We start from the raw sequence: 26,082 nt of genomic DNA on the forward strand, positions 1-26,082 counted from the left end.
AAGCGTTCCTATGTTTCCACCCTCATTGCATCGGCAGATAACCGCCCGGCCGCCCTGTTTCGGGTGACCCATTCCCTCCTTCAACAGGAGGGACGGGATGACCCCTTACAGGGGCGAGCCGAGGAGTTTAACGGTTATCTATATGATAAAATTGTTCAGCTTCGTGATGGCTTGGACCATGATTGCGATGATTCAGCCGAGGTGGCAGAGACTCGTCTTGTTGAGGTTATTTGGGATGAGTTTGAGTCTGTGGCTCTCGAGGACGTGGACAGGTTGCTGGGGAGATTGCATGCAACTACGTGTTTACTGGACCCGTGTCCTTCCTGGTTAGTACTGGCTGCTCAGGAAGTGACACGAGGCTGGCTCCAGGGGATTATAAATGCTTCTTTGGTTGTAGGGGTCTTCCCCGCCGCCTTGAAGGAGACGGTGGTGAGACCTCTCCTGAAGAAGCCTTCCCTGGACCCAGCTATTTTGGGAAATTATCGTCCAGTCTCCAACCTTCGCTTTTTAGTGAAGGTTGTAGAGAGTGTGGTTGCATGGCAGCTTCCCCGGCACCTGGAGGAAGCTGTCTATCTAGACCCGTTCCAATCCGGCTTCCGACCCGGTTACAGCACGGAGACGGCTTTGGTCGCGTTGGTGGATGACCTCTGAAGGGCCAGAGACAGGGGTTGTTCCTCTGCCTTGGTCCTATTAGATCTCTCAGCGGCTTTTGATACCATCGACCATGGTATCCTGCTGCGCCGGTTGGAGGGATTGGGAGTGGGAGGCACCGTTTACCGGTGGTTCTCCTTCTATCTCTCCGACCGGTCGCAGACGGTGTTGACAGGGGGGCAGAGGTCGTCCTCGAGGGGCCTCACTTGTGGGGTACCTCAGGGGTTGATTCTCTCGCCTACCCTGTTCAACATCTACATGAAGCCGCTGGGTGAGGTCATCAGTGGTTTCGGGGTGAGTTATCATCTGTACGCTGATGATACTCAGCTGTACTTTTCCACCCCGGACCACCCCAATGAAGCGGTCGAAGTGCTGTTCCGGTGCCTGGAAGCCGTACGGGTCTGGATGGGGAGAAACAGACTCAAGCTCAATCCCTCCAAGACGGAGTGGCTGTGGATGCCGGCACCCCGGTACAGTCAGCTGCTCCTGCAGCTGACTGTTGGGGGCGAGTTAGTGGCCCCAAAGGAGGTGGTTTGCAACTTGGGCGTCCTCCTGGATGGTCGGCTGTCCTTTGATGAACATCTGGCGGCCGTCATCAGGAGGGCCTTTTACCAAGTTCGCTTGGTTCGCCAGTTGCGTCCCTTCCTTGACCGGGAGGCCTTATGCACAGTCACTCACGCTCTGGTTACGTCTCGGCTGGATTATTGCAATGCTCTCTGCATGGGGCTGCCCTTGAGGTGCACCCGGAGGCTGCAGTTAGTCCAGAATGCAGCTGCGCGAGTGGTAATGGGAGCAGCTCGTGGCTCCCATGTAACACCACTGCTCCGTAGTCTGCACTGGCTTCCTGTAGTCTTTCGGGTGCGCTTCAAGATCCTGGTTACCACCTTTAAAGCGCTCCATGGCTTAGGACCCGGGTACTTACGAGACCGCCTGCTGTTACCTTATGCCTCCCATCGACCCGTACGCTCTCACAGAGAGGGCCTTCTCAGGGTGCCGTCCACCAAACAATGTCGGCTGGCGGCCCCCAGGAGTAGGGCCTTCTCTGTGGGAGTACCGACGCTCTGGAACGAACTCCCCCCTGGCTTACGTCAAGTGCCTGATCTTCGGACCTTTTGTCGTGAGCTAAAAACATATTTATTCATTCAAGCAGGACTGGCATAAATAGTTGATTTTAAATTGGGGTTTTAGTAATATTTTAAATTTTTAAATCTTTTAAATTAGCGGCCGTTTAGTAATAGTTTATTTTAATTTTTTTTAATTGTATATATTTTGTATTTTATTCCGGCTGTACACCGCCCTGAGTCCTTCGGGAGAAGGGCGGTATAAAAATTTAATAAAATAAATAAATAAAAATAAATAGTGCCCCCCCCTGCAAAAGGCAGGTTAAGTGGGAGTCATTGTCTTGTACATTCACAGACACACACACTATTCCGAGCTTGGGGACTTTTACTCACATCCAAGCTGTCAAGCTGCCAATTGTGCCTGGGCTTGGGGAGAAGGACCTCTCATTCGGCATGCTATGCTGGACCCTGACAGCTCCCGGGCAGGGAGAGGGGCAAGCAGGGACAGTTTTAGAATCAGAGTGGAAGGCCTTAGGCTCACGGTGAGTTGTTTCCATGGTGAGTTGTCCCTGCAGCGAGTTGTCCTGCAACGAGTTGGCCATAGCAAGGTGTCCCATTTCGATCCAGCAAGTAATAAGTCAGTATTGTCTGCAATAGCACCACCTATTCTTAACCTGGTTCAGTAAGCACTTGCCATTTATCATCTGTAACCTCATTTACCATCTTGAATACACCAGAAGGTACAAATGGCTGGTAGGCGGGAGGTATCATCTCGTTTGTTCATGCTGTGTGGGCGTTTTTCTATCTCGATGGCTTCTCTGATTATTCTGTTGTTAAAGTGTTCAGTTTTGGCGATAGTTCTGGTCTTTTTAAAATCAATATCGTGTCCTGTTGCTTTAAGGTGTTGGAGCAGGGAAGAAGTTGGTTCCTCTTTTTTGACTGAGTTCTTGTGTTCTTCAATGCGTGCATTTATTCTTCTGTTGGTTTGTCCAATGTATGTATGTATGTATGTATGTATGTATGTATGTATGTATATATATATATATATATATATATATATATATATATATATATACATACATACATACATATATATATATATATATATGTATGTGCATATACATGCACCTACTTCATCATATTAGAGTGCTTTGTAACTTGATACAATCTTCCACATAAACCTTTTATGCCCCTCATACCCTCCATTGCTCCTTTCCCTTCTTTTGGATTCTGCTTTTCATAAATACATTTAGTTTTAATCTTATATCTTTTATATCTTCTAGTTCTAGTTCTAAAGTTGTAGACTTTAGCTCAGCATTCAAAACCATCATTCCAGACACTCTTCTAACTAAGCTAAACCAGCTACAGGTACCTGAACAGACTTGTAAGTGGATCACAAGGTTTCTAACGAACAGGAAGCAGCAGGTGAAGCTAAGCAGAATCTTATCAGACACCTGTAAAATTAGCACAAGGGCCCCCCAAGGCTGTGTGCTTTCCCTACTTCTCTTCTCTCTGTATACCAATGACTGCATCTCCAATGATCCATCTGTTAAGCTACTGAAGTTCGCAGATGACACAACAGTGATCGGTCTTATTCGAGACAATGATGAATCCACATACAGATGGGAGGTTGAATGACTAGCCTTGTGGTGCAACCAGAATAATCTTGAACTGAACACACTGAAAACTGTAGAAATGGTGGTGGACTTTAGGAGAAACTCTTCCATACTTCCACCTCTCACAATACTAGACAACACAGTATCAACAGTAGAAACCTTCAAATTTCTAGATTTTATCATATCGCAAGATCTAAAATGGATATCAAAAACGTCATCAAAAAGGACAACAAAAAATGTTCTTTCTGCGCCAACTCAGAAAGCTCAAACTGCCCAAGGAGTTGCTTATCCAGTTCTACAGAGGAATTATTGAGTCTGTCATCTGCACCTCCATAACTGCCTGGTTTGGTTCTGCAACCCAACAAGACAGACACAGACTTCAGAGGATAATTAGAACTGCAAAAAAACAATTGCTACCAACCTACCTTCCATTGACGACCTGTAAACTGCACGAATCAAAAAGAGGGCTGTGAAAATATTTACAGATCTCTCACATCCTGGACATAAACTGTTTCAACTCCTACCCTCAAAACAATGCTATAGACCACTGCACACCAGAACAACTAGGCACAAGAACAGTTTTTTCCCGAACGCCATCTGCTAAACAAATAATTCCCTCAACACTGACAAACTGTTTACTAAATCTGCACTGTTAATCTTCTCATCGTTCCCATCATCCATCTACTTCCACTTACGATTGTAACTTTGTTACTTATATCCTTACGATTTATACTGTAATTGATTGTTTCCTGATTGCTTAATTATAGCCTATGACTATCATTAAGTGTTGTATCATTACGTGTTAAATTTGTTCCCTATGACTATTATTAAGTGTTGTAAGTGTTGTATCTTGATGAAGGTATCTTTTCTTTTATCTACACTGAGAGCGTATGCACCAAGAAAAAATCCTTGTGTGTCCAATCACACTTGGCCAATAAAAAATTCTATTCTATTCTATTCTATTTATATTTTTGATAAATCCATTATCCTTTTAAAATGAATGTATCCTACCTTTCTTATGCAGGTTTGTGACTGCAATAAAGATGTAATTTGAATATATTTTTATAGGTTTTCCTGAAGTATTGCCATGTATGAAGCAAAGGAAAGACAGAAGTTTATCAGTGATGCTCAGTACCTAAGAGAGATGCAGCACAAGATGGATTCAGAGTATCAGGTAATAAATTATATTTCAGTATCTTGATTTTTTTACAAAGAACATGAACCAGAAGTAGTCCTCCCCAAATTAAACATTGTTATCTGGGGATACTAGGATGACGCATGCTTCAAGAAATCCGGAGAGCTTCTGATTGGGAAAAATTGGCAGAGGGTGTTATGGATGTGTGGCCAGATTCCATTAGCTATTGTTTGAACGTAAGTCTCCACATACAACTCATTTAAAATAGATATATGGTTTATTTATTAGGCTTGCCTGAGAAAACAAGAGCACATTAAAGACCAGTCTGATAAAAAACGAGAACAAAGCAGACAAGAACTGAGGCAGAGAAGTTTATCTTCTATCTCTCCAGTGCGTAGATATGAAAGGCCATGGATTTCAAGACTTCCTGTTAATAGACAGGCAAGTATTTGCTAACTTTAGATGTGAAGTAGAAAAGAAAAACGTTCTGATAAAGACTCAAGCAGCTTTTTAAAATTGATAATCCTGGTGGATCAGCTGTCAATGTATTTTTTAATTCTGGAGCATAGTAGTTCACATTACTGTACATCTTAGAATTATTGTGAAGGCTGAAGACCATAATTCTTAGACAATCAGGGTTTTTTTTTCAATTCAAGAAACATTTCATTCCCTTTAGGTCTTGTAACATTCTTACTGAGAATTGGAGCTGAGAGGTAGCATCAGAGGAAAATGAAGAGGAATAACAATAACAAAAACTTTTTGGAAATTTTTCTTTGTGAAATTTGCTAAAGTATAGACCATTCCGTTTTCTAAGATATTGTTAGAAGATCTTTCTTCTGTGTTCTGAAAAGGAGATTGCTTGTTTAATAGAGAATTAAGTAAAGTTAACAATTATAATATATCTCTCATAAGTTTAACCTTTCAAATAAGGAACAAATATTAACACGCATATTAATCACTCTGTTGCCATTCATGGTAAACAAAGTTAGGGAAGTTATAAAAAAGAAATAAATAATAAGGCAAAGAAATTATAGGATAAGGAAAGAAAAGGACAACCATTTGTCAGAAATACTACAGGTCTCCTAAGTGAACATGAGGATTGGACTAGATGACCTCTCAGGTCCCTTCCAATTCTATTACTGTTATTGTTTTTTTATAAAAAAAAAGTTTTTTATTTCCATTTTCCAACATCATATTTATGTACAATCTATTATCCATCATTAATCATATTTTTTATTTATTGCTGATTCAGGCCTGCCCAACTGCCACTTCCTTTCTTCACAACCTCCCTCTACCTTCTACTACTTTCCCCTCCTTCATCTCCTTTACTACTTCCTCTCCTCCTTCTCCACTCCTCCCTTCTTCCACCCTTTCTAACCTTCTTATTCCCCTCCTCCTTCTCACCTCTTTCCTACCTACTTTCTTCCCTCCTTCTACTCCTCTCTCCCTTTCCTTCTGAAATGGCAGTCGAACAGCCCCAATTTCATTTCAAATTTTAATTTCATATCTTCAATCATTACTGTACATTGATAACTAATCCATGTATCATTTTCCACCCCTCTCCCCCTCCCGCCCTCCTGCCCTCCTCCCCCCTTCTACCCACCCCCCCAGACTTCCCAGAGCAAATACCAGGTATTATAACCAACAATCACAAGCTAAGATATACTAAATATACATACACTCCCACCCCTCTCTAAAACTTTAAATCCCCTTACAATAAAAATAAAGAGATAAGAAAGAATAAAAAAAAGAACAATACAAATACAATCTTCGCTTCATAAATTACTTCTTCTTACAGTCCATTTTTAAAATTAATCCATCTTCTCAACTTCAGATTTTGTCCACTTGTATATTTCTTCCAATTTCATAAGTCCATTTCTTTAATTACAGTCCATCTTCTAGAGCTCAAATTTTCATCATTTATATATTTCTTAAATTGTCATAATGTTTACTGTCCAGTCTTCCAATATTACTCCATCAATCAAATATCATTACCAATAAAGTCTCTCAGATACGATATTTCCAACTTAACTTCGTAACTTTTACTATCTATAAACTTATACCCAAGGCATATGAATTAAAACAAATAATCATTTAAGTTACATTCAAAATATAACAATAAACAATTAACATCATTACATCCACAACATTATCTAAATTCATAAATTTTACTTTCCATCCTTCAAAATTAAATAGTATCATCCCATAGGTTTATACCTTACAAATAACAAATAACAAAAATCCTATAATTTATATCCTAAACAAATCAATTCTAAAAATTAACCATAATCATCATATTCACATCTTAATCCTCCCCTCTCCTATTCTATTTTCCATCATCTGCAGACCAGTTAATTTAGCATCTAACAACAAAGGATTCCCACTCTTTAAAACATTAGTGTAAAAATCTTTTGCTTTCATAACTGTGCTGAGAAAATACTTTCTACCTTTAAAATTCACTGACAAACCCATTGGAACTTCCCATCTAAAATATATCTGATGTTTCTTAAACTCATCCACTAAAAAAGCAAATTCTCTTCTCTTTCTTAACATTTTAGGAGGAATTTCCTTCATCATTTTTATATCTTGTCCCAATATTTGAAATTTATTTTTATAAAAGACTTGCAAGATTTCATACCTAACCTTTTTAGTTGTAAAATAAATAACCACATCCCTCGGTAATCTATTTTGTCTTGCCCACCAAGAATTAACACGATAAATTCTTTCAATATTAATCTCAAAGTCTTCTGGCTCCACACACTTTATCTGAGCAAAGGCTTGCGTAAAAATCTCTCTTAATTTTTCCTTCCCACCTTCCTTCAACCCCCTCACCCTTATAGCATATTCCATTAATCTATATTGTAATATTACATTTTCTTCATCTGCCCTATCTACCTTAGCCTGTATATCTTCTATCTTATTATCTAAGTTCCAATTATTTTGATTCTTTTGAATTTCCTCTATTTTCCTTTGCAACTCTAAATTAACTTTATTAAGTTCTTCCAAACTATCCTCCATCTGAATACAAGACCTTAATATTTGCGAAATTGCATCCTTTACCATTTTCATTTCCCTCTTCTGCTCTTCTGGCTCTGCACTACATCCTACAACATCTTGAGTCTCCAAAGACCTATGCAAGGGTCCTTTTTGTAGACTTTAGTTCAGCATTCAATACCATCATTCCAGACATTCTTCTAACTAAGCTAAACCAGCTACAGGTACCGGAACAGACTTGTAAGTGGATCACAAGCTTCCTAACAAACAGGAAGCAGCAGGTGAAGCTAAGCAAGATCACATCAAATACCTGTACAATTAGCACAGGGGCCCCCCAAGGCTGTGTGCTCTCCCCACTTCTCTTCTCTCTGTATACCAATGACTGCATCTCCAATGATCCATCAGTTAAGCTACTGAAGTTCGCAGATGACACAACAGTGATTGGTCTCATTCGAGACAATGACGAATCCGCATATAGACGAGAGGTCGAACGACTAGCCTTGTGGTGCAACCAAAACAATCTGGAACTGAACACACTCAAAACCGTAGAAATGGTGGTAGACTTTAGGAAACACCCTTCCATACTTCCACCTCTCACAATCCTTGACAACACAGTATCAACAGTAGAGACCTTCAAATTTCTGGGTTCTATCATATCGCAAGATCTCAAATGGACAGCTAACATCAAAAACATCATTAAAAAAGGACAACAAAGAATGTTCTTTCTGCGCCAACTCAGTAAGCTCAAACTGCCCAAGGAGCTGCTGATCCAATTCTACAGAGGAATTATTGAGTCTGTCATTTGCACCTCTATAACTGTCTGGTTCGGTTCTGCAACCCAACAAGAAAAACACAGACTTCAGAGGATAATTAGAACTGCAGAAAAAATAAGTGCTACCAACCTGCCTTCCATTGAGGACCTGTATACTGCACGAAGCAAGAAGAGGGCCGTGAAAATATTTGCAGATCCCTCGCATCCTGGACATAAACTGTTTCAACTCCTACCCTCAAAACGACGCTATAGAGCACTGCACACCAGAACAACTAGACACAAGAACAGTTTTTTCCCGAAGGCCATCACTCTGCTAAACAAATAATTCCCTCAACACTGTCAGACTATTTACTGAATCTGCACTACTATTAATCTTCTCATAGTTCCCATCACCAATCTCTTTCCACTTATGACTGTATGACTATAACTTGTTGCTGGCAATCCTTATGATTTATATTGCTATATTGATCATCAATTGTGTTGTAAATGTTGTACCTTGATGAACGTATCTTTTCTTTTATGTACACTGAGAGCATATGCACCAAGACAAATTCCTTGTGTGTCCAATCACACTTGGCCAATAAAATTCTATTCTATTCTATTCTATTCCACCACTTCCTTAAAATCCAACATCTCTTTCTCCATTTCATCAAATTTTTGATCTATTTCTGAAAGATGAGCCTCCAGGAACTCCTGTAAAAAATTCCTTAGTTCCTCTTTAATATCTTCTTTTAATTTTCATATCTGAATTGAAGAAATTTCAAAGTTTTTAGTGGCTTTTGGTACTATTTGCTTGAAAGCCATTTTTAAAATATATGACCTACCCAGTAAAAAAAAAACGACAAAAAGGTGTTAAACAGGAAAAATTCAAAAGGCTTTTCTTCTAAATCACTATAATCCCAAAGAAGAAGAAAAAATATAAATCATAAAATTCTCATTTCTTCCATTTAGTCAGTATCTTCTTGTATACCTCTTGGTTCCACACTGGCCGTTAATAAGCATTTCCTTAACTTTCGTTTCCAATACACAAATCACCATTTGCTTGTATTCCACAAAACGCCATTTGCTTTCTTCTCTCCTATCTTTGCAACAAATGTATCTTCTATTAGGAGCTTACAGTCTTCTTGCAAACAAATGCTAGAACTCCAATTTCTGCTCTATCCGCGTTACAATCCATCACAAATCCATTTCTGCCACGGAGATTGGACGCTACATTTTTTTCTGCCAAAAGGCAGATACCCTCCAGGTCCGGAGCTTCTTTCAGGCTTTAGAAGGAGCACTCCCCTCAAGCCTCCAGAAACTTTTCTGGGGTTTCTCCGGGGGACTCAAACTTCAGCCCGAATGCTCATCTCTCCCTCTTTGCCCGAGGGAGAGATTTTCAAGCCGCCGGACAGCTGATTTACGCTGTCCTGGCAGCTGTACAGACTCACAGGGTTAGCAGTCTAAAAAGGACCACCATCAACGAAGCAGAGCCAACCGAAAATCTACTGTTATTGTTATTGAAAAAGAAAATACAGTTAAATCCACAATTCACTATACCTCTCCATAATATTGCTTTCATCACATTTGTATACTGCTTCATGCATAGCCTTTAACTCCTCAGTCATCTCTCCTTGGTCTGTTTTGGAGGCTCTTATCAACTCTATCAAATCACATTTTTTAGACTTGCTCTTCCTCTCAATCCAACCCAATCACTTTTCATATATATATTTAATTCATTCTCCTTGCATGACCAAATTTCCTCAATATACTTCCTTCATACTGATAACTAATTTTTTGTATTAAGCAATTATTAATTATTGACCTTATCTCTTCTTGATTATCATGCACATTACTGAAGAGCTCCAATCTGACTTCATTCAACTTACTTTAAGGTTCCCTTGACATACACAACTTGAAATTCTTCATTATAAAGTAGATAAAAACAAACTTTTGTAAAAAGATATATTTTGTTTCTTTCAACTAAAATTTATTCTTTATAACAGATAAAACACTATTTCCTACCTTTCTATCAGCATTTGCACACAACGTTTTTATCTCTATTTCCTCATGTTATACAAATTCATTTGTGTGATCTAATTTTTCATCTTTATATATAACTTGCAATTATTTACTTAATTTTTCAATGAAAAACAACATATTTTCTGCAATCAATCTTGATTGCAGAAAATATGATTTTTGTAACAGAGTTGTTAATGCTTGGAACACACTACCTGACTCTGTGGTCTCTTCTCAAACTCCCAAAAGCTTTAACCAAAAGCTGTCTACCATTGACTTCACCCCATTCCTAAGAGGACTATAAGGGGCATGCATAAGTGCACAAAAGTGCCTACCGTTCCTGTCCTGTTGTTTTCTTTCATTATATGTGCTTGTATATAATGTTGTGACAAAAATAAATAAATAAAATTAAATAAAATAAACTACCTTGGTCACTCATACGCTAAATTTCTTATTACATCATGCAGTCTTTGTCTTGTATATGTTAATTTTCAAATTTCTAATTAACACACAATCTAACATATGCTTCAAATCAGAATACTGCATCTTCTGCTTACAGAAATGCACGTTCATTCACATTCCCAGGAAACCTATCTCTAACTTCATCACCAGAAGTATTCATGTACATTTATCTATAAACATATTTAACAATCTAGATAGTATATCCCTGCTTGGCACTGTGAACCATTTGTTAAGCATTTCACTTATTTTCATGCATAGTTTACTTCCATGTTTTTTATCATATTCAGCCATCAACCCTCAAGTTCATATTTGCACAAAACTGAATAGATGCATCTCCTGACTTCAGCTCTGTTTACTTCTTACAAGTGGAGAAATAAGAGCAATTTCTTTCTAGATGAGAGCTTAGACCAGCGGTTCTCAACCTGTGGGTCGGGACCCCCTTGGGGGTCGAATGACGATTTGCCAGGGGTCGCCTAAGACCATTGGAAATATGGGAAGTATACTTGCGAGTCGAAGAATCGCGCTCCAATGGTTGACTCCACAAGCCAGCTGCCGGCTCTTCAAATCACTAGCCGAATTCGGCTTCAGGCGCAATGAATTAAAAAAAGAGAGAAATCTTTGCTCTGATGTCTTCCTCTCAAGCCAGCTGCAATCACTCCCAATCACTAGCCAGTACAGCTTCAGGCGCGATAAATTTAAAACGAAAATAATTTTATGGTTGGGGTCGCCACATCATGGGGAATTGTATTAAAGGGGTCGCCACATCGTGGGGAATTGTATTAAAGGGGTCGCAGCACTATAAAGGTTGAGAACCACTGGCTTAGACCAATTCAAATTAGAGTAAGCAATTTTTAGGTACACATGTGCAAATATCACAAAATATCACAAAAATCACCTCCAAACCCCCTATCACCCAAAACAATCAACCAGCCATCCCAATATTCAATCAAGTACCCATCACCCTACCATCCATCCAACCAACCATCCAAACAGCCATCCAACAATCCATCCAACCAACCATCCAACCAGCCATCCAACCAACCAGCCAAACTACCATCCAACCAGCCACCCAACCAACCATTCAACCAAACATCTCAACAAACAGTCAAGTACCCAACATCCAAACACTCACCTCCCAAAACATCCATCCACCCATCCAACCACCTATACAACCACCTGTTGTACACAACCCCCAACCAACTAACATCCAAAACTAGGTATGCACGCCCCTTACCTCTTCAACACCAATCACTACAGATCTCAAATGCAAATTGATAAATGCAAGAAGCATTGTTAACAAATTACCTGAATTTATCCTCTTGTTAAACAGTGGTACATTTGATATCATATTTGTTTGTGAAACATGGCTGAACTCATCCCTTCCTGATTCCATTGTCTCAAACAAAGAATATCAAGTTTATTGATCAGATCGAGAAAACCGAAGAGGTGGTGGAGTGGCTATCTTTTACAAAAAGTCACTGAATCTAAAAAATATCCAAGTTGCACATAAACTTTCTTTTTCTGAAACTATTGTATGCATCCTATCCCTTAACACCATTCTTCGATTCTTACTATGCTACAGAGCCCCTGACTATGACATTACTCATGCAAATATGTTAATCTCACTGCTAACATGGGCTATCTCTTGCCCATATCCTCTCATCTTCCTGGGTGACCTAAATCTATCTCTCATTAACTGGATAACTATTGAATGTACAACTGATCCAATCCATATTACACTATACAATGCTGTTACAAACCTAGGTCTTGAACAACATGTAACTAACAATACAAGACTCAACAACTGCCTTGACCTCATCTTCTGCAACAACTCAAACTCAATTTATGGACTACAAATTAAAGAACCTTTTTCCAACAGTGACCACTGCATGATTGACTTTCGTCTCAATATACGTCCTTGCTTAAATCGTCATAACAATAGTATTCCTAACTACAACTTCAAAAAAGGCCAACTACAACCTTATAAACAAAAATCCCTCTGGAAAAGAAACAAAAAAGGCTATGTAGCAAATTTCAAAATCCCTCTCTACCCTCTACTACTTTCCCTTATCCTTCATCCCCTTCACTTTACTACTTCCTCTCCTCCTTCTCCACTCCTCCCTTCTTCCACCCTATCTAACCCTCTTATTCCCCTTCTCCTTCTCTACACTTTCCTATCTACTTTCTTCCCTCCTTCTACTCCTCTCTCCTTTTCTTCCCGAAATGGCAGTCGAGCATCCCCAATATCATTTTAAATTTTTTAATTTCATATCTTCAAAAATTACTGTACATTAATAATCAGTCCATATATCACTTGTTGATTCATTTTCCCCCCTCCCCCCTCCCCTTTCCCCCCCCCAGACTTCCCAGAGCAAATACCGGGTATTATAACCAACAATCACAAGCTAAAGTATACAAAATATACATAACCTCCCACCTTAAAAAAATTTAAAACTATAGATCCCCTCACAATAAAAATAAAAAAGATAGGAAAGAATAATAAAAAAAGGAAAAGAAACAATACCAACTTCTTACAGTCCATTTTTTAAAATTAATCCATCTTCTCAAATTCAATTTTTTTCTTTTCCCACTTGTATATTCCTTCAAATTTCATAAGTCCATTTCTCACATTACAGTCCATCTTCTCGAACTCAAATTTTTATCACTTATATATTTCTTCAATTGCCATAACATTTAATGTCCATTCTTCTTATAGTCTTATAGTCCATTTTAAAAATTAGTCCATCTTCTAAAGTTCAAATTTTTTCCCCCCGCCCACTTGTATATTCCTTCAGATTTCATAAATCCATTTCTTAAATTACAATCCAGCTTCTCAAATTCAGGTTTTCAAGATTTAATATTCAATCTTCCAATACTACTCCATCAATCAAATATCAAGCAAATAATCATTTAGACTACATCCACAATATAACAGTAAACAATTAAAATCATTACATCCACATTATCTGAATTCATAAATTTCACTTTCCAACCTTCACAATTGAGTAATATCATCCTATAGATTTATACCATACAAATAGCAAATAACACAAATCCTATAATTTATATCCTAAACAGATCAATTCCAAAAATTAACCATAATCATCCTATTCACATCTTAAACATTCCTCCCCTCTCCCATTCTATTTTCCATCATTTCCAAACCAGTTAACTTAGCATCTAACAACAAAGGATTCCCAAGCCCCCACCCAAAGAGGACACACCCCCAGCCAACCAGAGCACCAAAAAAACCCCATCCAATCAGAGTACAGCCAAGCTCCCACCCAATCAGTTCAAACCCCCACTAGCAGTTAAAAAGGAAGAAACAGCTGCAGTCACACATTGCTCCCAGAAGTACGAAGCTGAAGCCTGAAGATGACGAATGAGACTTCGTCGAAACGTCGCCAAGACACTTCCAATTTTACGCGGGAGAAAACCCGAATAACCAAAGATCTACATATATATATATATATATTGTTTACATTTATACCCCGCCCTTCTCCGAAGACTCAGGGCGGCTTACAGTGTATAAGGCAATAGTCTCATTCTATTTGTATATTTTTACAAAGTCAACTTATTGCCCCCCCACCCAACAATCTGGGTCCTCATTTTACCTACCTTATAAAGGATGGAAGGCTGAGTCAACCTTGGGCCGGGCTTGAACCTGCAGTAATTGCAGGCTTTGTGTTCTTAATAACAGGCCTTACCAGCCTGAGCTATCCGGCCCTTATATATATGCTTATACCTCCTAATATTAACTCATATATATGTTTATATACTATATAATCTTTTTGTATGATACTTATATATATTGTTGTAACAAAATAAATAAATAAAATCAAAATAAATAAATACATAACAGATTTTATGGATCAAAAGCAACACTTTGAATTGGAAACCAAATGGTAATCAGTCCAATCTCCATAACGCAGGTATAACATAATCACAATGCCAAGTGCTAAATGGCCTGTTTCATTCTGGAATAATCTCAGAGAATTATTTAAAGGCAGTCCCATGTAAAGCACAATCTAGTAGTTTAATTCTTAGGTCTCCAAATTGCCTTTGCTGTAGTTTTTTCTCTTATTGTCACATATCCATTCATGTAAAGTCCTTTGATCATATTTGTTCATAACATGGTGAAATTTCCCCCCAAAATCATATCCAGTTTATTCATTATCACCATTCATTGGAACATATAGGTAGTTCTCATTTAGTGACTGCAATTGAGACTGCAACTTGATCATTAAGTGAAGTTTCTATGTAAAACCACAACTCTGTTTATGATTTTAATTCAGTTTTACTCTGCTTTACAAATCTGTGACAGTTATAAATGTGAGGAGTTTCTTTTTCATTGCTGTGGAAACTGAAGTTGCTAAACAAATCAGTTACTAAATAAAAACTATCTGTAATATTCAAATATAATTTCCTATAGATTCCTTTGAGATTTACCTAGCCAACCAAGTGGTACTGACCTACACTTAATGACATACATTTTAGCCTCTGAATTGTAATTAAAATTACATAATTCTTTCCCTTCATGCATTCATCGGTTTCATACAGATGGAACCTTGTGCTTACCTAAAGGCTCGTTCTGGGTGCGCTGCGTGAGAGTCCAAGCAGTGGGTTTAATCTCATCCGATTGGCCAGAGACTGAGTTAAATTTGCATAAACACTCCTCCATCCTCCTTTGGAGCTTCAGTTTGTTAACAAGGTCTGGATCTGGAGAAGATGACACCTATAATGAGAAAAACACACTCACTCCCAGACCCTGGACCTGTTGAACTTAAAGGAGGGAGGGTTTGGACTCTCACGCAGCGCATCCAGAAAGAACCTTCAGGTAAGCACAAGGTTCCTTCTCTGGTGCTCTGCTTAGAGAGTCCAAGCAGTGGGATATACCCAAACTAAGTATCTCCGGGGTGGGAAGTGGTAGAGTCCAGGGTCCTCTCGGTCTGAAGAACCTGCTGTAACACTCTCCGTCTAAAGGCCACCTAAGCTGAGGCAAATTTGTCAATCTTATAATTTTGTATGAAGGGAGAGGGCGAAGTCCAGGTAGCTGCCTTACATATTTCAAGTATTGAAGCGTGAGTGGCACAAGCTGCCGAAGTCCCACCCTTCTTGTTGAATGGGCTGTGATGCCAGGTGGTCGGGGCCTGACCTTTTGGTTGTAAACCATAGATATGCAGGTTTTTATCCAGTGACTGATGGTAGAAGGAGACACTCTAGTGTCCAAGGAACTAGGCTTGAAAGATACAAATAATGATTCCATTCATTGAAAAGATGTGGTACAGTCAATGTATTTGTGCAGAGCTCTGCATACATCTAGGGAATGCCAGAGTCATTCTCTAGGATCTGTCGGATGTGGACAAAAATCCGGAAGAATGACCTCCGGGGCCCTATGGTACCAGGAGTTGATTTTAGGTACAAACGTGGGATCCAGACGGAGCACCATTCTATCAGGATAAAAAATACAGAGTTCCTTGCAGATGGATAATTCAGTCAGTTTCAGTCAGATAATTCAGTCAGATAATTCAGTCGAGCCGATGTGATAGCTATGAGAAAAGCTACCTTAAATGTCATCAGCTTAAAGCTAGTAGTGTCCATAGGCTCGAATGGAGGAGATGTGAGAGCCTGTAATACAAGTGACAAATCCCAGGAGGGATATCTATGTACTGGAGGAGGTCATATATTGGATGCTCCCTTCAGGAAGCTATGTACCCTTGAATGGTGAGCAAGAGAGTCACCTCCTTTCCCAGGTATAACCGTTGCCAGGGCAGCAATTTGTCTTCGGAGGGTGTTAACCGCTAAACCAGAGGTTAACCCATCCTATAGAAATTGCAGAGTGTGTGGTATGGTTGCTGATATCAGGTCGATGTGTTGTTGGAGACCCCAACGACAGAATGCGGCCTACGTTGCATCATAGATACATGACGTCGATGGATGACAAGATGCCAAAATGGTGTTGATTACATCTCCAGAGAAACATTCCTGCTGCAATATCTCCCGTTCAAATGTCATACAGCTAATTGGAGCCATTGCGGATCTGAATGTATTATGGCTTCCTGGCACAGTGACATCCTGTCGGTTGGAATCCTCCATGGTGGGGAAACAGATAGATTCCATGAGATCCGCGAACCAAGATCGCCGGGGCCAGTGAGGTGCCACAAGAAGGACTTTTGCCCCCGTGTCTAGAACCTTCCTAATGACTCTGGGTAAGAGCGGGGTCAGTGGGAAGGCATATAATAGGCCCTATGGCCAGTGGCATCTGAGGGCATCAGTGCCTTTGGCTCCTGGTGTCTGGAACCTGGTATAGAACCATGGAAGATGCGCATTGACTGGGCTTGCAAAAAGATCCATTACCGGGATATCGAATCTGTCCATGATTTGTTGAAAGAGATGTGGGTAAAGCTGCCATTCTGCGTGATTGATGGTTTTCCAGCTCAACCAGTCTGCCTGACTGAAGGGCCGTGATAGCTCAGGCTGGTAAGAAGCCTGTTATTAGAACACAGCAGCCTACAATTACTGCAGGTTCAAGCCCGGCCCAAGGTTGACTCAGCCTTCCATCCTTTATAAGGTAGGTAAAATGAGGACCCAGATTGTTGGGGGGGGCAATAAGTTGACTTTGTAAAATATACAAATAGAATGAGACTATTGCCTTATACACTGTAAGCCGCCCTGAGTCTTCGGAGAAGGGCGGGATATAAATGTAAATAAATAAATAAATAAAAATAAATAATAAAAAAATGAGTGCTGATCATCCTGGAGATGTGACTCACCTGCAGTGATAGGAGGTGTTTCTCTGCACACAATCCCAATGCCTGTGCTTCCTTCATCAGCGCCTTTGAGCATGTCCCTCCCTGGTGGTTTACGTGTGTCTTTGTTGTAATGTTGTCCGTCAAAAACAGCACATGATGACCTGACACCTGTGGTTTGAAATGACATAACGCCAGGTGAGCAGCTCTCAATTCTAGCCAGTTGATGTCGTTGAGGAGATCGGTTGATGATCAATGACCCTGGGTTACCTGGGATTGTAGGTGGGCACCCAGCCGAAGGGACTGGTGTCCATGGTCAAAATGAGACAGGGATGTTCCCTGAAAGAATTTTCCTTCTCTATGGTTCGTAATGTCCACCACTCCAAGGACTTGTGAACCATTGGAGTAATCCGGATCCGTTTGGTGGAGCTGCTGAGGCCTTTCCTTTGGCTGGGTAAGAGAAGCCACTGGAGAGGACAGAAGTGAAGTCTTGCCAAGGTACAATGGCTATGCAAGATATCATTTTTCCCAACAGTTGAGATAGTAGCAACAAGGGGACACATGAACAAGATCTGACTTGTTGTACAGTGGTACGGATGCTGGATAGACGCTTCCTGGAGAGAAATACAAAACAGATCTGAGTGTTGATCTGAGCACCCAGATGTACTAGGGAGGTGGAGGGAGTCGGATGACTTTTCTTCCAATTCTCTGTGAACCTGTGATCTTGAAGAGATCGAATCATGATTTGGAGATCCAGAAATGCTTGATGATGGGAGGACGACATTATCAAGATGTCGTTGAGATAGCACAAGAGATGAATGGGTCTTGCCCTCAGATGTGCCGCCACCACATCTAGAAGTTTCGTGAACGTCTCTGGGGCAGAAGACAGTCCGAAAAGCGTTGCACGGTATTGAAAATGATTCCCCACATAACAAAACCGGAGATATCTTCGGTTTGATGGTCTGATGGGCACATGCCTCCCGGAGATCTATAGATGTTTTTTTTTTATTGAAAAAGTTTTACAAAACTTTTTTACCAATTAATTCCCCCCATTCCCCCCACCCTCCTCCCTCTCCCTTTACCTCTTCCCTACACCCTTCCCCCCCCCCCGAGACTTCCCAGAGCAAAATACAGGGTATTGCATCTAACAATCATAAACTAAATTACTTCAATAAACCATAATCCATAATCTCTCCTCTCCCCTTTGAAACCTTAACTCCCATTTCCCATATAAACAAATACATTAATACAATACAATTCTTACAATCACTCATAAACTATTTGATACTTCAGTTAATATTTGATTTGAATATAATCAATCCAGTTTTTCCATTCCAGTAGTCTTCAAATATGCTGAGTATATTTCCAGTAGTCTTCAAATATACTGAGAATATTCTTTCGTAGACATTCTTTTGAGTACGCTAAAGTTTCTACTTTCTCTCTTAAATCCATTAAAATTAGTTGAACCTTCAACAATAAATAGTATTCCATCTTCCAATGTTTCAGTAACGAAAGCCCAACTGCCGATATTAGATTTAGAGTCAATTTACTCCTCATTATTCTTCATAATATCTTATCTTACATATTGGTAAAAAGAACCCAAACACTAAGTACATGCTTGATGGACATTACCTTACAGATGACCCCCACCCTGTTAAAGACCTTGGATTTTTCATATCAAATGATCTAAGTGCCAAAGCCCACTGCAACTACATAGCAAAAAAGGCTCTAAGAGTTGTAAACCTAATCTTGCGTAGCTTCTTTTCCAAAAACACTACACTACTAACCAGAGCATATAAAACATTTGCTAGGCCAATCCTTGAATACAGCTCACCTGTCTGGAACCCACACCACATTTCTGACATCAATACAATTGAACATGTCCAGAAATATTTTACAAGAAGAGTTCTCCACTCCTCTGAAAACAACAAAATACCTTATGCCACCAGACTTGAAATCCTAGGTTTAGAAAACTTAGAACTCCGTCGCCTTCGACAAGACCTAAGTTTCACTCATAGAATCATCTATTGTAATGTCCTTCCTGTTAAAGACTACTTCAGCTTCAATTACAATAATACAAGAGCAACCAATAGATTTAAACTTAATGTTAACCGCTTCAACCTAGATTGCAGAAAATATGACTTCTATAACAGAATTATCAGTGCTTGGAACACATTACCTGACTTTGTGGTCTCTTCTCATAATCCCAAAAGTTTTAACCAAAAACTTTCTACTATTGACCTCACTCCATTCCTAAAAGGACTATAAGGAGCATACATAATAGCACAAACGTGCCTACCGTTCCTGTCCTATTGTTTTTTATTCTTTTACATATATGCTTATACTTCCTCATATTTCCTCATATATATGTTTATATACTATATAACCATTTTGTGTGAAGTTTATGTATATTGTTGTGACAAAATAAATAAATAAATAAATATAATTCACCAAGTTTATAAATCTACCATACATAATAACAAATAATATCATTTTTCAATCCTTAATACTCCATTTCTTATTCTATTATTATCATTACCTTATTTAACCCCAAATCTATTTTTATCTAAAATGATTTACAATACTACAATCACTCAAGCATTTAAATTATAAATTCAAACAATACCATGTAACTTTAATCCAGATTCTTCCCCATATTTCCATCACTATAAAATTACCAAACCTTCAGATTATAAATTCAAACAGTACCATTTACATTTAGTCCTAATTGTTCCCCATATTTCCGTCACTATAAATTACCAAATATTTTATAACCATTTTTCATACATTCCCTAATTGAATCCATTTCTTGTTCTGTTTTTATCAAGGCACTCCCAAATCAAATAATTCAGTTGTTAATAATTCAACCATATATAAACAAATAATATCATTACAATCATATCTCCAACATTGAAATTATAAATTCAAACAAATACTAAATTTTTTACAAATTCCAAATAACTATTCTTACAAAAACCATTATATAAATTAACCTTTCTTCTTATATTATATTCAATGTCAATTATAATTTATCCTTTCCCATAAGAAAAAAACTCTTTTCGCTTAAAACTGTTTCTTGTTTCCTCTTTATACCTCCCTACTTTTCCCACTATTTCTTCTTCAGTAACTACAAGCCCAACTTTATCTTGTGTTTGTTTTACTTCTTTCTCCCAGCTTTTTGCCATCTCCACTTCTGTTCTCATCTTAGCTTCTAGCAATAAAAGATTTCCAGCCTTTAATACTTTATTGTAAAAATCTCTTGCTTTGAAAACTGTACTAAGACGAAACTTTCTTCCTTTATAATTCACTATTAGTCCAGCTGGAACATCCCATCTATACTGTATCTGATGTTTTCTAAGTTCATCCACCAAAAAGGTAAAACTCCTTTCTATTTCTTAACATTTTAGGAGGAATTTCTTTCATCACTAATACATCTTGTCCTAATATTTTCATTTTATTTTTATAAAATGCTTGTAAAATTCCATTCCTAATCTTCTTGGTTTGAAATAAACCACAACATCTCTTGGTAGCTGCCTTTGTCTAGCAATCCAAGAATTAACTTGGTAAATTTTTTCAGTATGGGCTTCAAAATCTACTGGGTATTCTCCAATTATATGTGTAAAAGCCTGTATAAAAATCTCTTTTAAATTCTCCTGCTTATTTTCCTTTAATCCTCTAACTCTCAAGGCATACGCCATCAATCTATATTGCAATATAACAATTTCTTCATCCGCCCTATCCATTTTACTCTGAGCTTCCTCTATTTTATTTTCCAAATTCAAATTAACTTGATTACTCTGAACCTCCTGTATTTTCATTTCCAAATTCAAATTAGCTTGATTAATTTCTTCCATTCTTTCATCCAACTGAATCACGTATTTTGAAAAACATTGAAAAGCTGCCAGTTTCACTCATATCCTTATTCCAAGCTGCCACCGTACTTTTAAGTTCCAATATTGTTTTTTCAGTTTCCTCTATTTTATTTTCCAGATTCAAATTAATTTAATTATTCTGAATCTCCTCTATTTTCTTTTCCAAATTCAAATTAACTTGATCAGTTTCTTCCATTCTTTCATCCAACTGAATCATACTTTTTGAAAAACATTGAGATACTACCAACACACTTTCACTCATATCCTTATTTTGGGATTCCACTATGTTTTTAAGTTCCAATATTTCTTTTTCTATTTCACTAAATTTTTGATCTATTAAACCCTTTAGATATTCTTTCATATCTTCTTTTAGCTTGTGTATTTGAACTGGCAAAGCTTCAGCGTCCTTAGAAACATTTAACTTTGTTTGTTTAAAAGCCATTTTCTGTTAAACTTTAAACTCTACAAAAAGAAAAAGAAAAAAAAGAGGAAATCTTCAGATCTTCTCTTAAGCATTGTAATTAAATTAATCAAATTAATTAAAATCATTCCATGGCTTAATCTCTTCGCGTAACTTCAGCGCTGACAGCTTTAACTAGCACTTCCTTTAACTTTTATTTTCACGCCTTGTTACAACAAAGACGCCATTTCCTGTCTTCTTCTTAGATCATTTTTTTAAAAATATACTATGACTGAGGAGTTAAAATTTGATAGTTGCAACTGCCGGTACTCCTAATTTTGCTCTGTCTGCTTAAAAATCCATTCCAGATTCAATATTGATCGCAGATGTGGGTTGCAGCGTTTTGCTCTGCTTTCCTGCAGAGGCATCCCGGATCCGGAGCTTGACAAGCTTAGGAGGGAGCCCTCACCCTCAAGCCTCCAGTATCATCCTGGGGCTTTCTGGGGGGCTCTACCTTAGCTCGATTGCTCACCTTTCCCTCTTCACCCGAGGGAAAGGTTTTCGAGCTGCCAGACAGCTGATTTGCACTGTCTGGCATCACAGGGCTGGCGGTCTAAAAAAGACCGCCATCAATGAAGCAGTGCCACCAGAAGTCCCCATGGAGATCTATAGATGTTAATAGATCTCCTGTCGTATGCAGCCTAGAATTGTATGCAGGGAGAGCATTTTGAAGCGCTTGTATTTGACATGCAGGTTGAGCTTCTTTAAATCAAGTATGGCCCTGCTGCCTCCCGACTTCTTTTGTACCAGAAAAAGAATCGAATAGAAGCTGAACCCTTGATGTTGAAGGGGCACTGGTTTGATTGCTTGAATTGACAGTAAGTGCTGGATTAGAGATCTTTAGGTGGCGTCTCTGGGTACTGAACATTGTATGAATCTTCTTGGAGGTTCGGAAATGAACTCCAAGGTAAGACTGAGAGACACGGTCTGTAAAGCCCAGGCGTCTGTGGTTGTTTCTTGCCAGGCTGAGGCAAACCTGAGCAGACGACCGCCAAGGGTGTTTCCTTCGGAACCATCACGTGGTTCGGCAGTAAGGACAGTGTCCAGTATCTCGAAAAGGATGTCTGGTTTGCGATATATGAAATCGGTCCCTGAATGACTGCCTGTCCAGAGATCTATCCGTGGACTGAGGAAAGGATCTTTGGTAACCTGGATTCTGGAATCCAGATGCAGGAGCTCGAAAGGACTGCCTGTGAGAGGGAAAGTAGGATTGTCTATCTGTCCATCGGTAGACTTGCGGAAGCATCTTCTTTTTGTCCCTTCGTTCTACCAGGATAGGGTCCAAAGCCTTTCCGAAGAGAGATCCTCCTTTGAATGGTTTTTACTGGTTTCTTTCATTCTAATATATTATGGTAGGAGAACTTGTTTTGCTCATTCTGATCCTTACTGTCTTGTTCTGATGCACAGATTTAATACCTTGTTTCCCCCAACAAGGGACATCAGACATCCCCTGATAATAAACCCAATCGGGCTTTTAAACGCATGGCAATAAGGTCAAGTGCCTTTTTCAGGGTTAAAAAAATATAAGACAGGGTCTTATTTTCGAGGAAACATGGTAATATGGAGGTGCATATGTCCTCCAAGCTTTTTCCAAGTGGCCCTGTTTGAGAGAGTAAGAGTCAAAGGATATGAGCACCAAGGCAGCTCCAGGACAGTTCTTTTGGAATGAATTTTCTAGAACAGGAAATTTGAATAGTAATATTTATAAGAGTATTTTTTTAAAAACACTGTAATTTTTGTTGCAACATACTTGGATATCTTTTGAATTTGAGTAGAGGCTTCTCTCTACTTTTTAAGCATATTTGTGTGGGGATCAGAGGCGGGCACAGCAGCCAGTGGTGTCAGCATGGTCTGGCTTCTGACCAGGACCACACCCACACAGGATGCTACAAAACAGCCGACCAATCTGCAAACACCCACTCCATCTACCAATCAGGATGCAACCACAGAGCCAAACAACCCGCTCACAGCAACACTCCCCACCTCGACCAATCTGCAAACACCCACTCCATCTACCAATCAAGATGTAACCACACAGCCAACCAATCCGCTCAGAGCAACACTCCCCACCTCCCCACCAGTATTTATAGAGAGATGGCAGCTCCGATCACTCTTTGCTCGAGAAGCACGAAGCTGAAGACACCAGCCTGAAGATGATGAGTGAGACCTCATCGAAACGTCACCAAGATACTCTCAACCTTACATGGGAAAAGACCCGAAAATGCCAAGTCCTACATACCTATACCCGTGAAAACCTATGAAAACAAATATATATATGTGATTAGTTATAAAAGAGTTATTTAATAGAAGGCAAATATTATTAGGCTGTTCAACATCTTAAAAGTGCTTGGCATGCTGTCTATCATTTTACCATACCTTTATTTCTGGACATGTGGACACACTTCTAAATAAATACCAGTAATAGGTTGCAACTGCCACTTTATTTATTTTTTAAGAATCCTTCTTATATCTAAATGGGTTCTAACGACATTCTTGGAAATTAAATTGATGCTGTATTATTGTAGCATGCTACATTCAAATTTAATATTTTGGCTTCAAAGAGTCTTAAAAAATAGCAGGGTTTAATCTCATGAACATCAGTGACAATATTAGTAGACAGTGCATTTGGATGCCACATTGGAGACTGGGCACTTGAGCTGCAGCTGATGTACCAACTTATAGTAGTTTCATAAACAAGGATTAAAAAATTTTTTTAGCCAAACTATTTCTAATGCTACTAATATCTGTTGCAGAGGCAGAGGCAGGACATTTCTTCATTTGAGGAAAAGAAGCTTAATTTTTCCAGCTATAATCCTGATTGAAAGAATTACATTTGCCACAATGGAAATTAAACAGAGGAAGAAATTCCTCTAAAGAGAAAGTAATTCTCCTAATGCTGGTATATGGGCTGTTAAAATTAATGTTATTGTTAATATTTAAGTATTTCTTTTCAAATTACCAGACCCCATCTGATGAAATTTCTGGAAGTGATCCAAAATCCAATGTAAAATCTCATGGGAATAAATCAGAAGCTAAATTTCCTGCCATTGACAAAACATCTGTTAAACAGAAGCAAAAATCAAGCTCAAGTATGAAAAAAAATGAAAAAAGTGGGTCTGGCCCCAAGAAAGATTTGCAAGGTATGTATGGAAAAATATTCAGGAAAATAAATTGTAATGCACATGATTGGAACTAAAGATATTTTTAAATTAAGGAATGATAGAAAAGATGGTTTGCAAAGAATACATTCAATGGCCAAAAGCATTGATTCAGCAAAAGAAACATTTATTCTCAAAATCAATAGTTTTAATAGACTATTGCCAATAGGGCAATAGGCAATAAGTGTAAAAATAAGCAAAACAGGAAATTATAATAAGGCTGAATTAGAAACTGTGAGTTATATATGTGCATAAAAGAGTCTTCTGATAAAAAGCAATCATATAGTCTATTATCCTGGAGAAAACAGTCATGTACAAAATCCATTTAAACCTTTTGGGCACCAGGGACTGGTTCCATAACGAGAGTTTTTTCCGTGGACCAAAGGGGGCCATAGTATTGTGTACTGCCTGAATCCTGCAGATGAGGCTTTGCTTGTTTGTGCAGCCAGTGCTGGTCCACAGACTGGGGGGTTGGGACTCCTACCTTAAAAATTGAACTGTGACAAATATATAAAATATTACCCTACTTACTGTAGGGTATGCATTTAATAATTTTGTCACTGTAACAAGTTTAATCTGATAATAATATTGGAGAGTTTTTGTTTGAGTCAAAGGGGTCTTTGATTATATAGCCTTATTTTCAAACGAAATGTAAATGTAAATATGGTTACTATGATTACTGTGCATACATTTGATATTTTATCCTTATATCATATTCATTACAATCTGGTAACAACAATGAGAATTTTATCACAACTGCACCTAAGACTTTAGAAGCAAGTGGCTCTGGAACCAAGTCTTTGACATCATCTTTCACCAAAAGTTCCTGACCAAAATCATCTACCACAGGATAATTGGGTGCTTTCATAACTAATCAACTGCTTACAAAACATAAACCATAAATGGGGTGGGCACACAATGAGGACTTTAATGGTATGAATGGCATCTTCCTCTTTCTCCCTCTTGTCTCTCTATCTCTTACATACTTCCGGTAGTTGCTGGAAAGCAATGTCAGGTTGAGGTAGGTAGACAGTTCTCCTCTTCCCTAAAAGTCCACTTTATTCTTTGGTGGCCAGAACATTTTGTGCATTAGCCACACGCTAAACAATTTCATGTGAGAAGTTTGCTATGAAGTCCAATGGGCTTTATTGCAA

General features: G+C 38.7%; 1 protein-coding gene across 4 annotated transcripts in view; it reads left to right on the plus strand.

The window, feature by feature from the left end:
• MARCHF10 (membrane associated ring-CH-type finger 10) overlaps positions 1-26,082 on the plus strand; it is a 171,043-nt gene that overhangs the window by 80,486 nt on the left and 64,475 nt on the right. For 3 of the 4 annotated variants that reach the window (XM_058179553.1, XM_058179552.1, XM_058179554.1), the window contains 3 exons: positions 4,397-4,502; positions 4,752-4,904; positions 24,733-24,910. In XM_058179553.1, coding sequence (XP_058035536.1) covers positions 4,416-4,502; positions 4,752-4,904; positions 24,733-24,910 — 418 coding nt within the window. In that variant the 5' untranslated portion in view covers positions 4,397-4,415. The remainder of the gene's footprint in view (positions 1-4,396; positions 4,503-4,751; positions 4,905-24,732; positions 24,911-26,082) is intronic. The other variant, XM_058179555.1, reaches the window with a different exon arrangement.

This window comes from Ahaetulla prasina, chromosome 4 (assembly GCF_028640845.1).
Source record: "Ahaetulla prasina isolate Xishuangbanna chromosome 4, ASM2864084v1, whole genome shotgun sequence".
In the NCBI taxonomy this organism is placed as follows: Eukaryota; Metazoa; Chordata; class Lepidosauria; order Squamata; family Colubridae; genus Ahaetulla; species Ahaetulla prasina.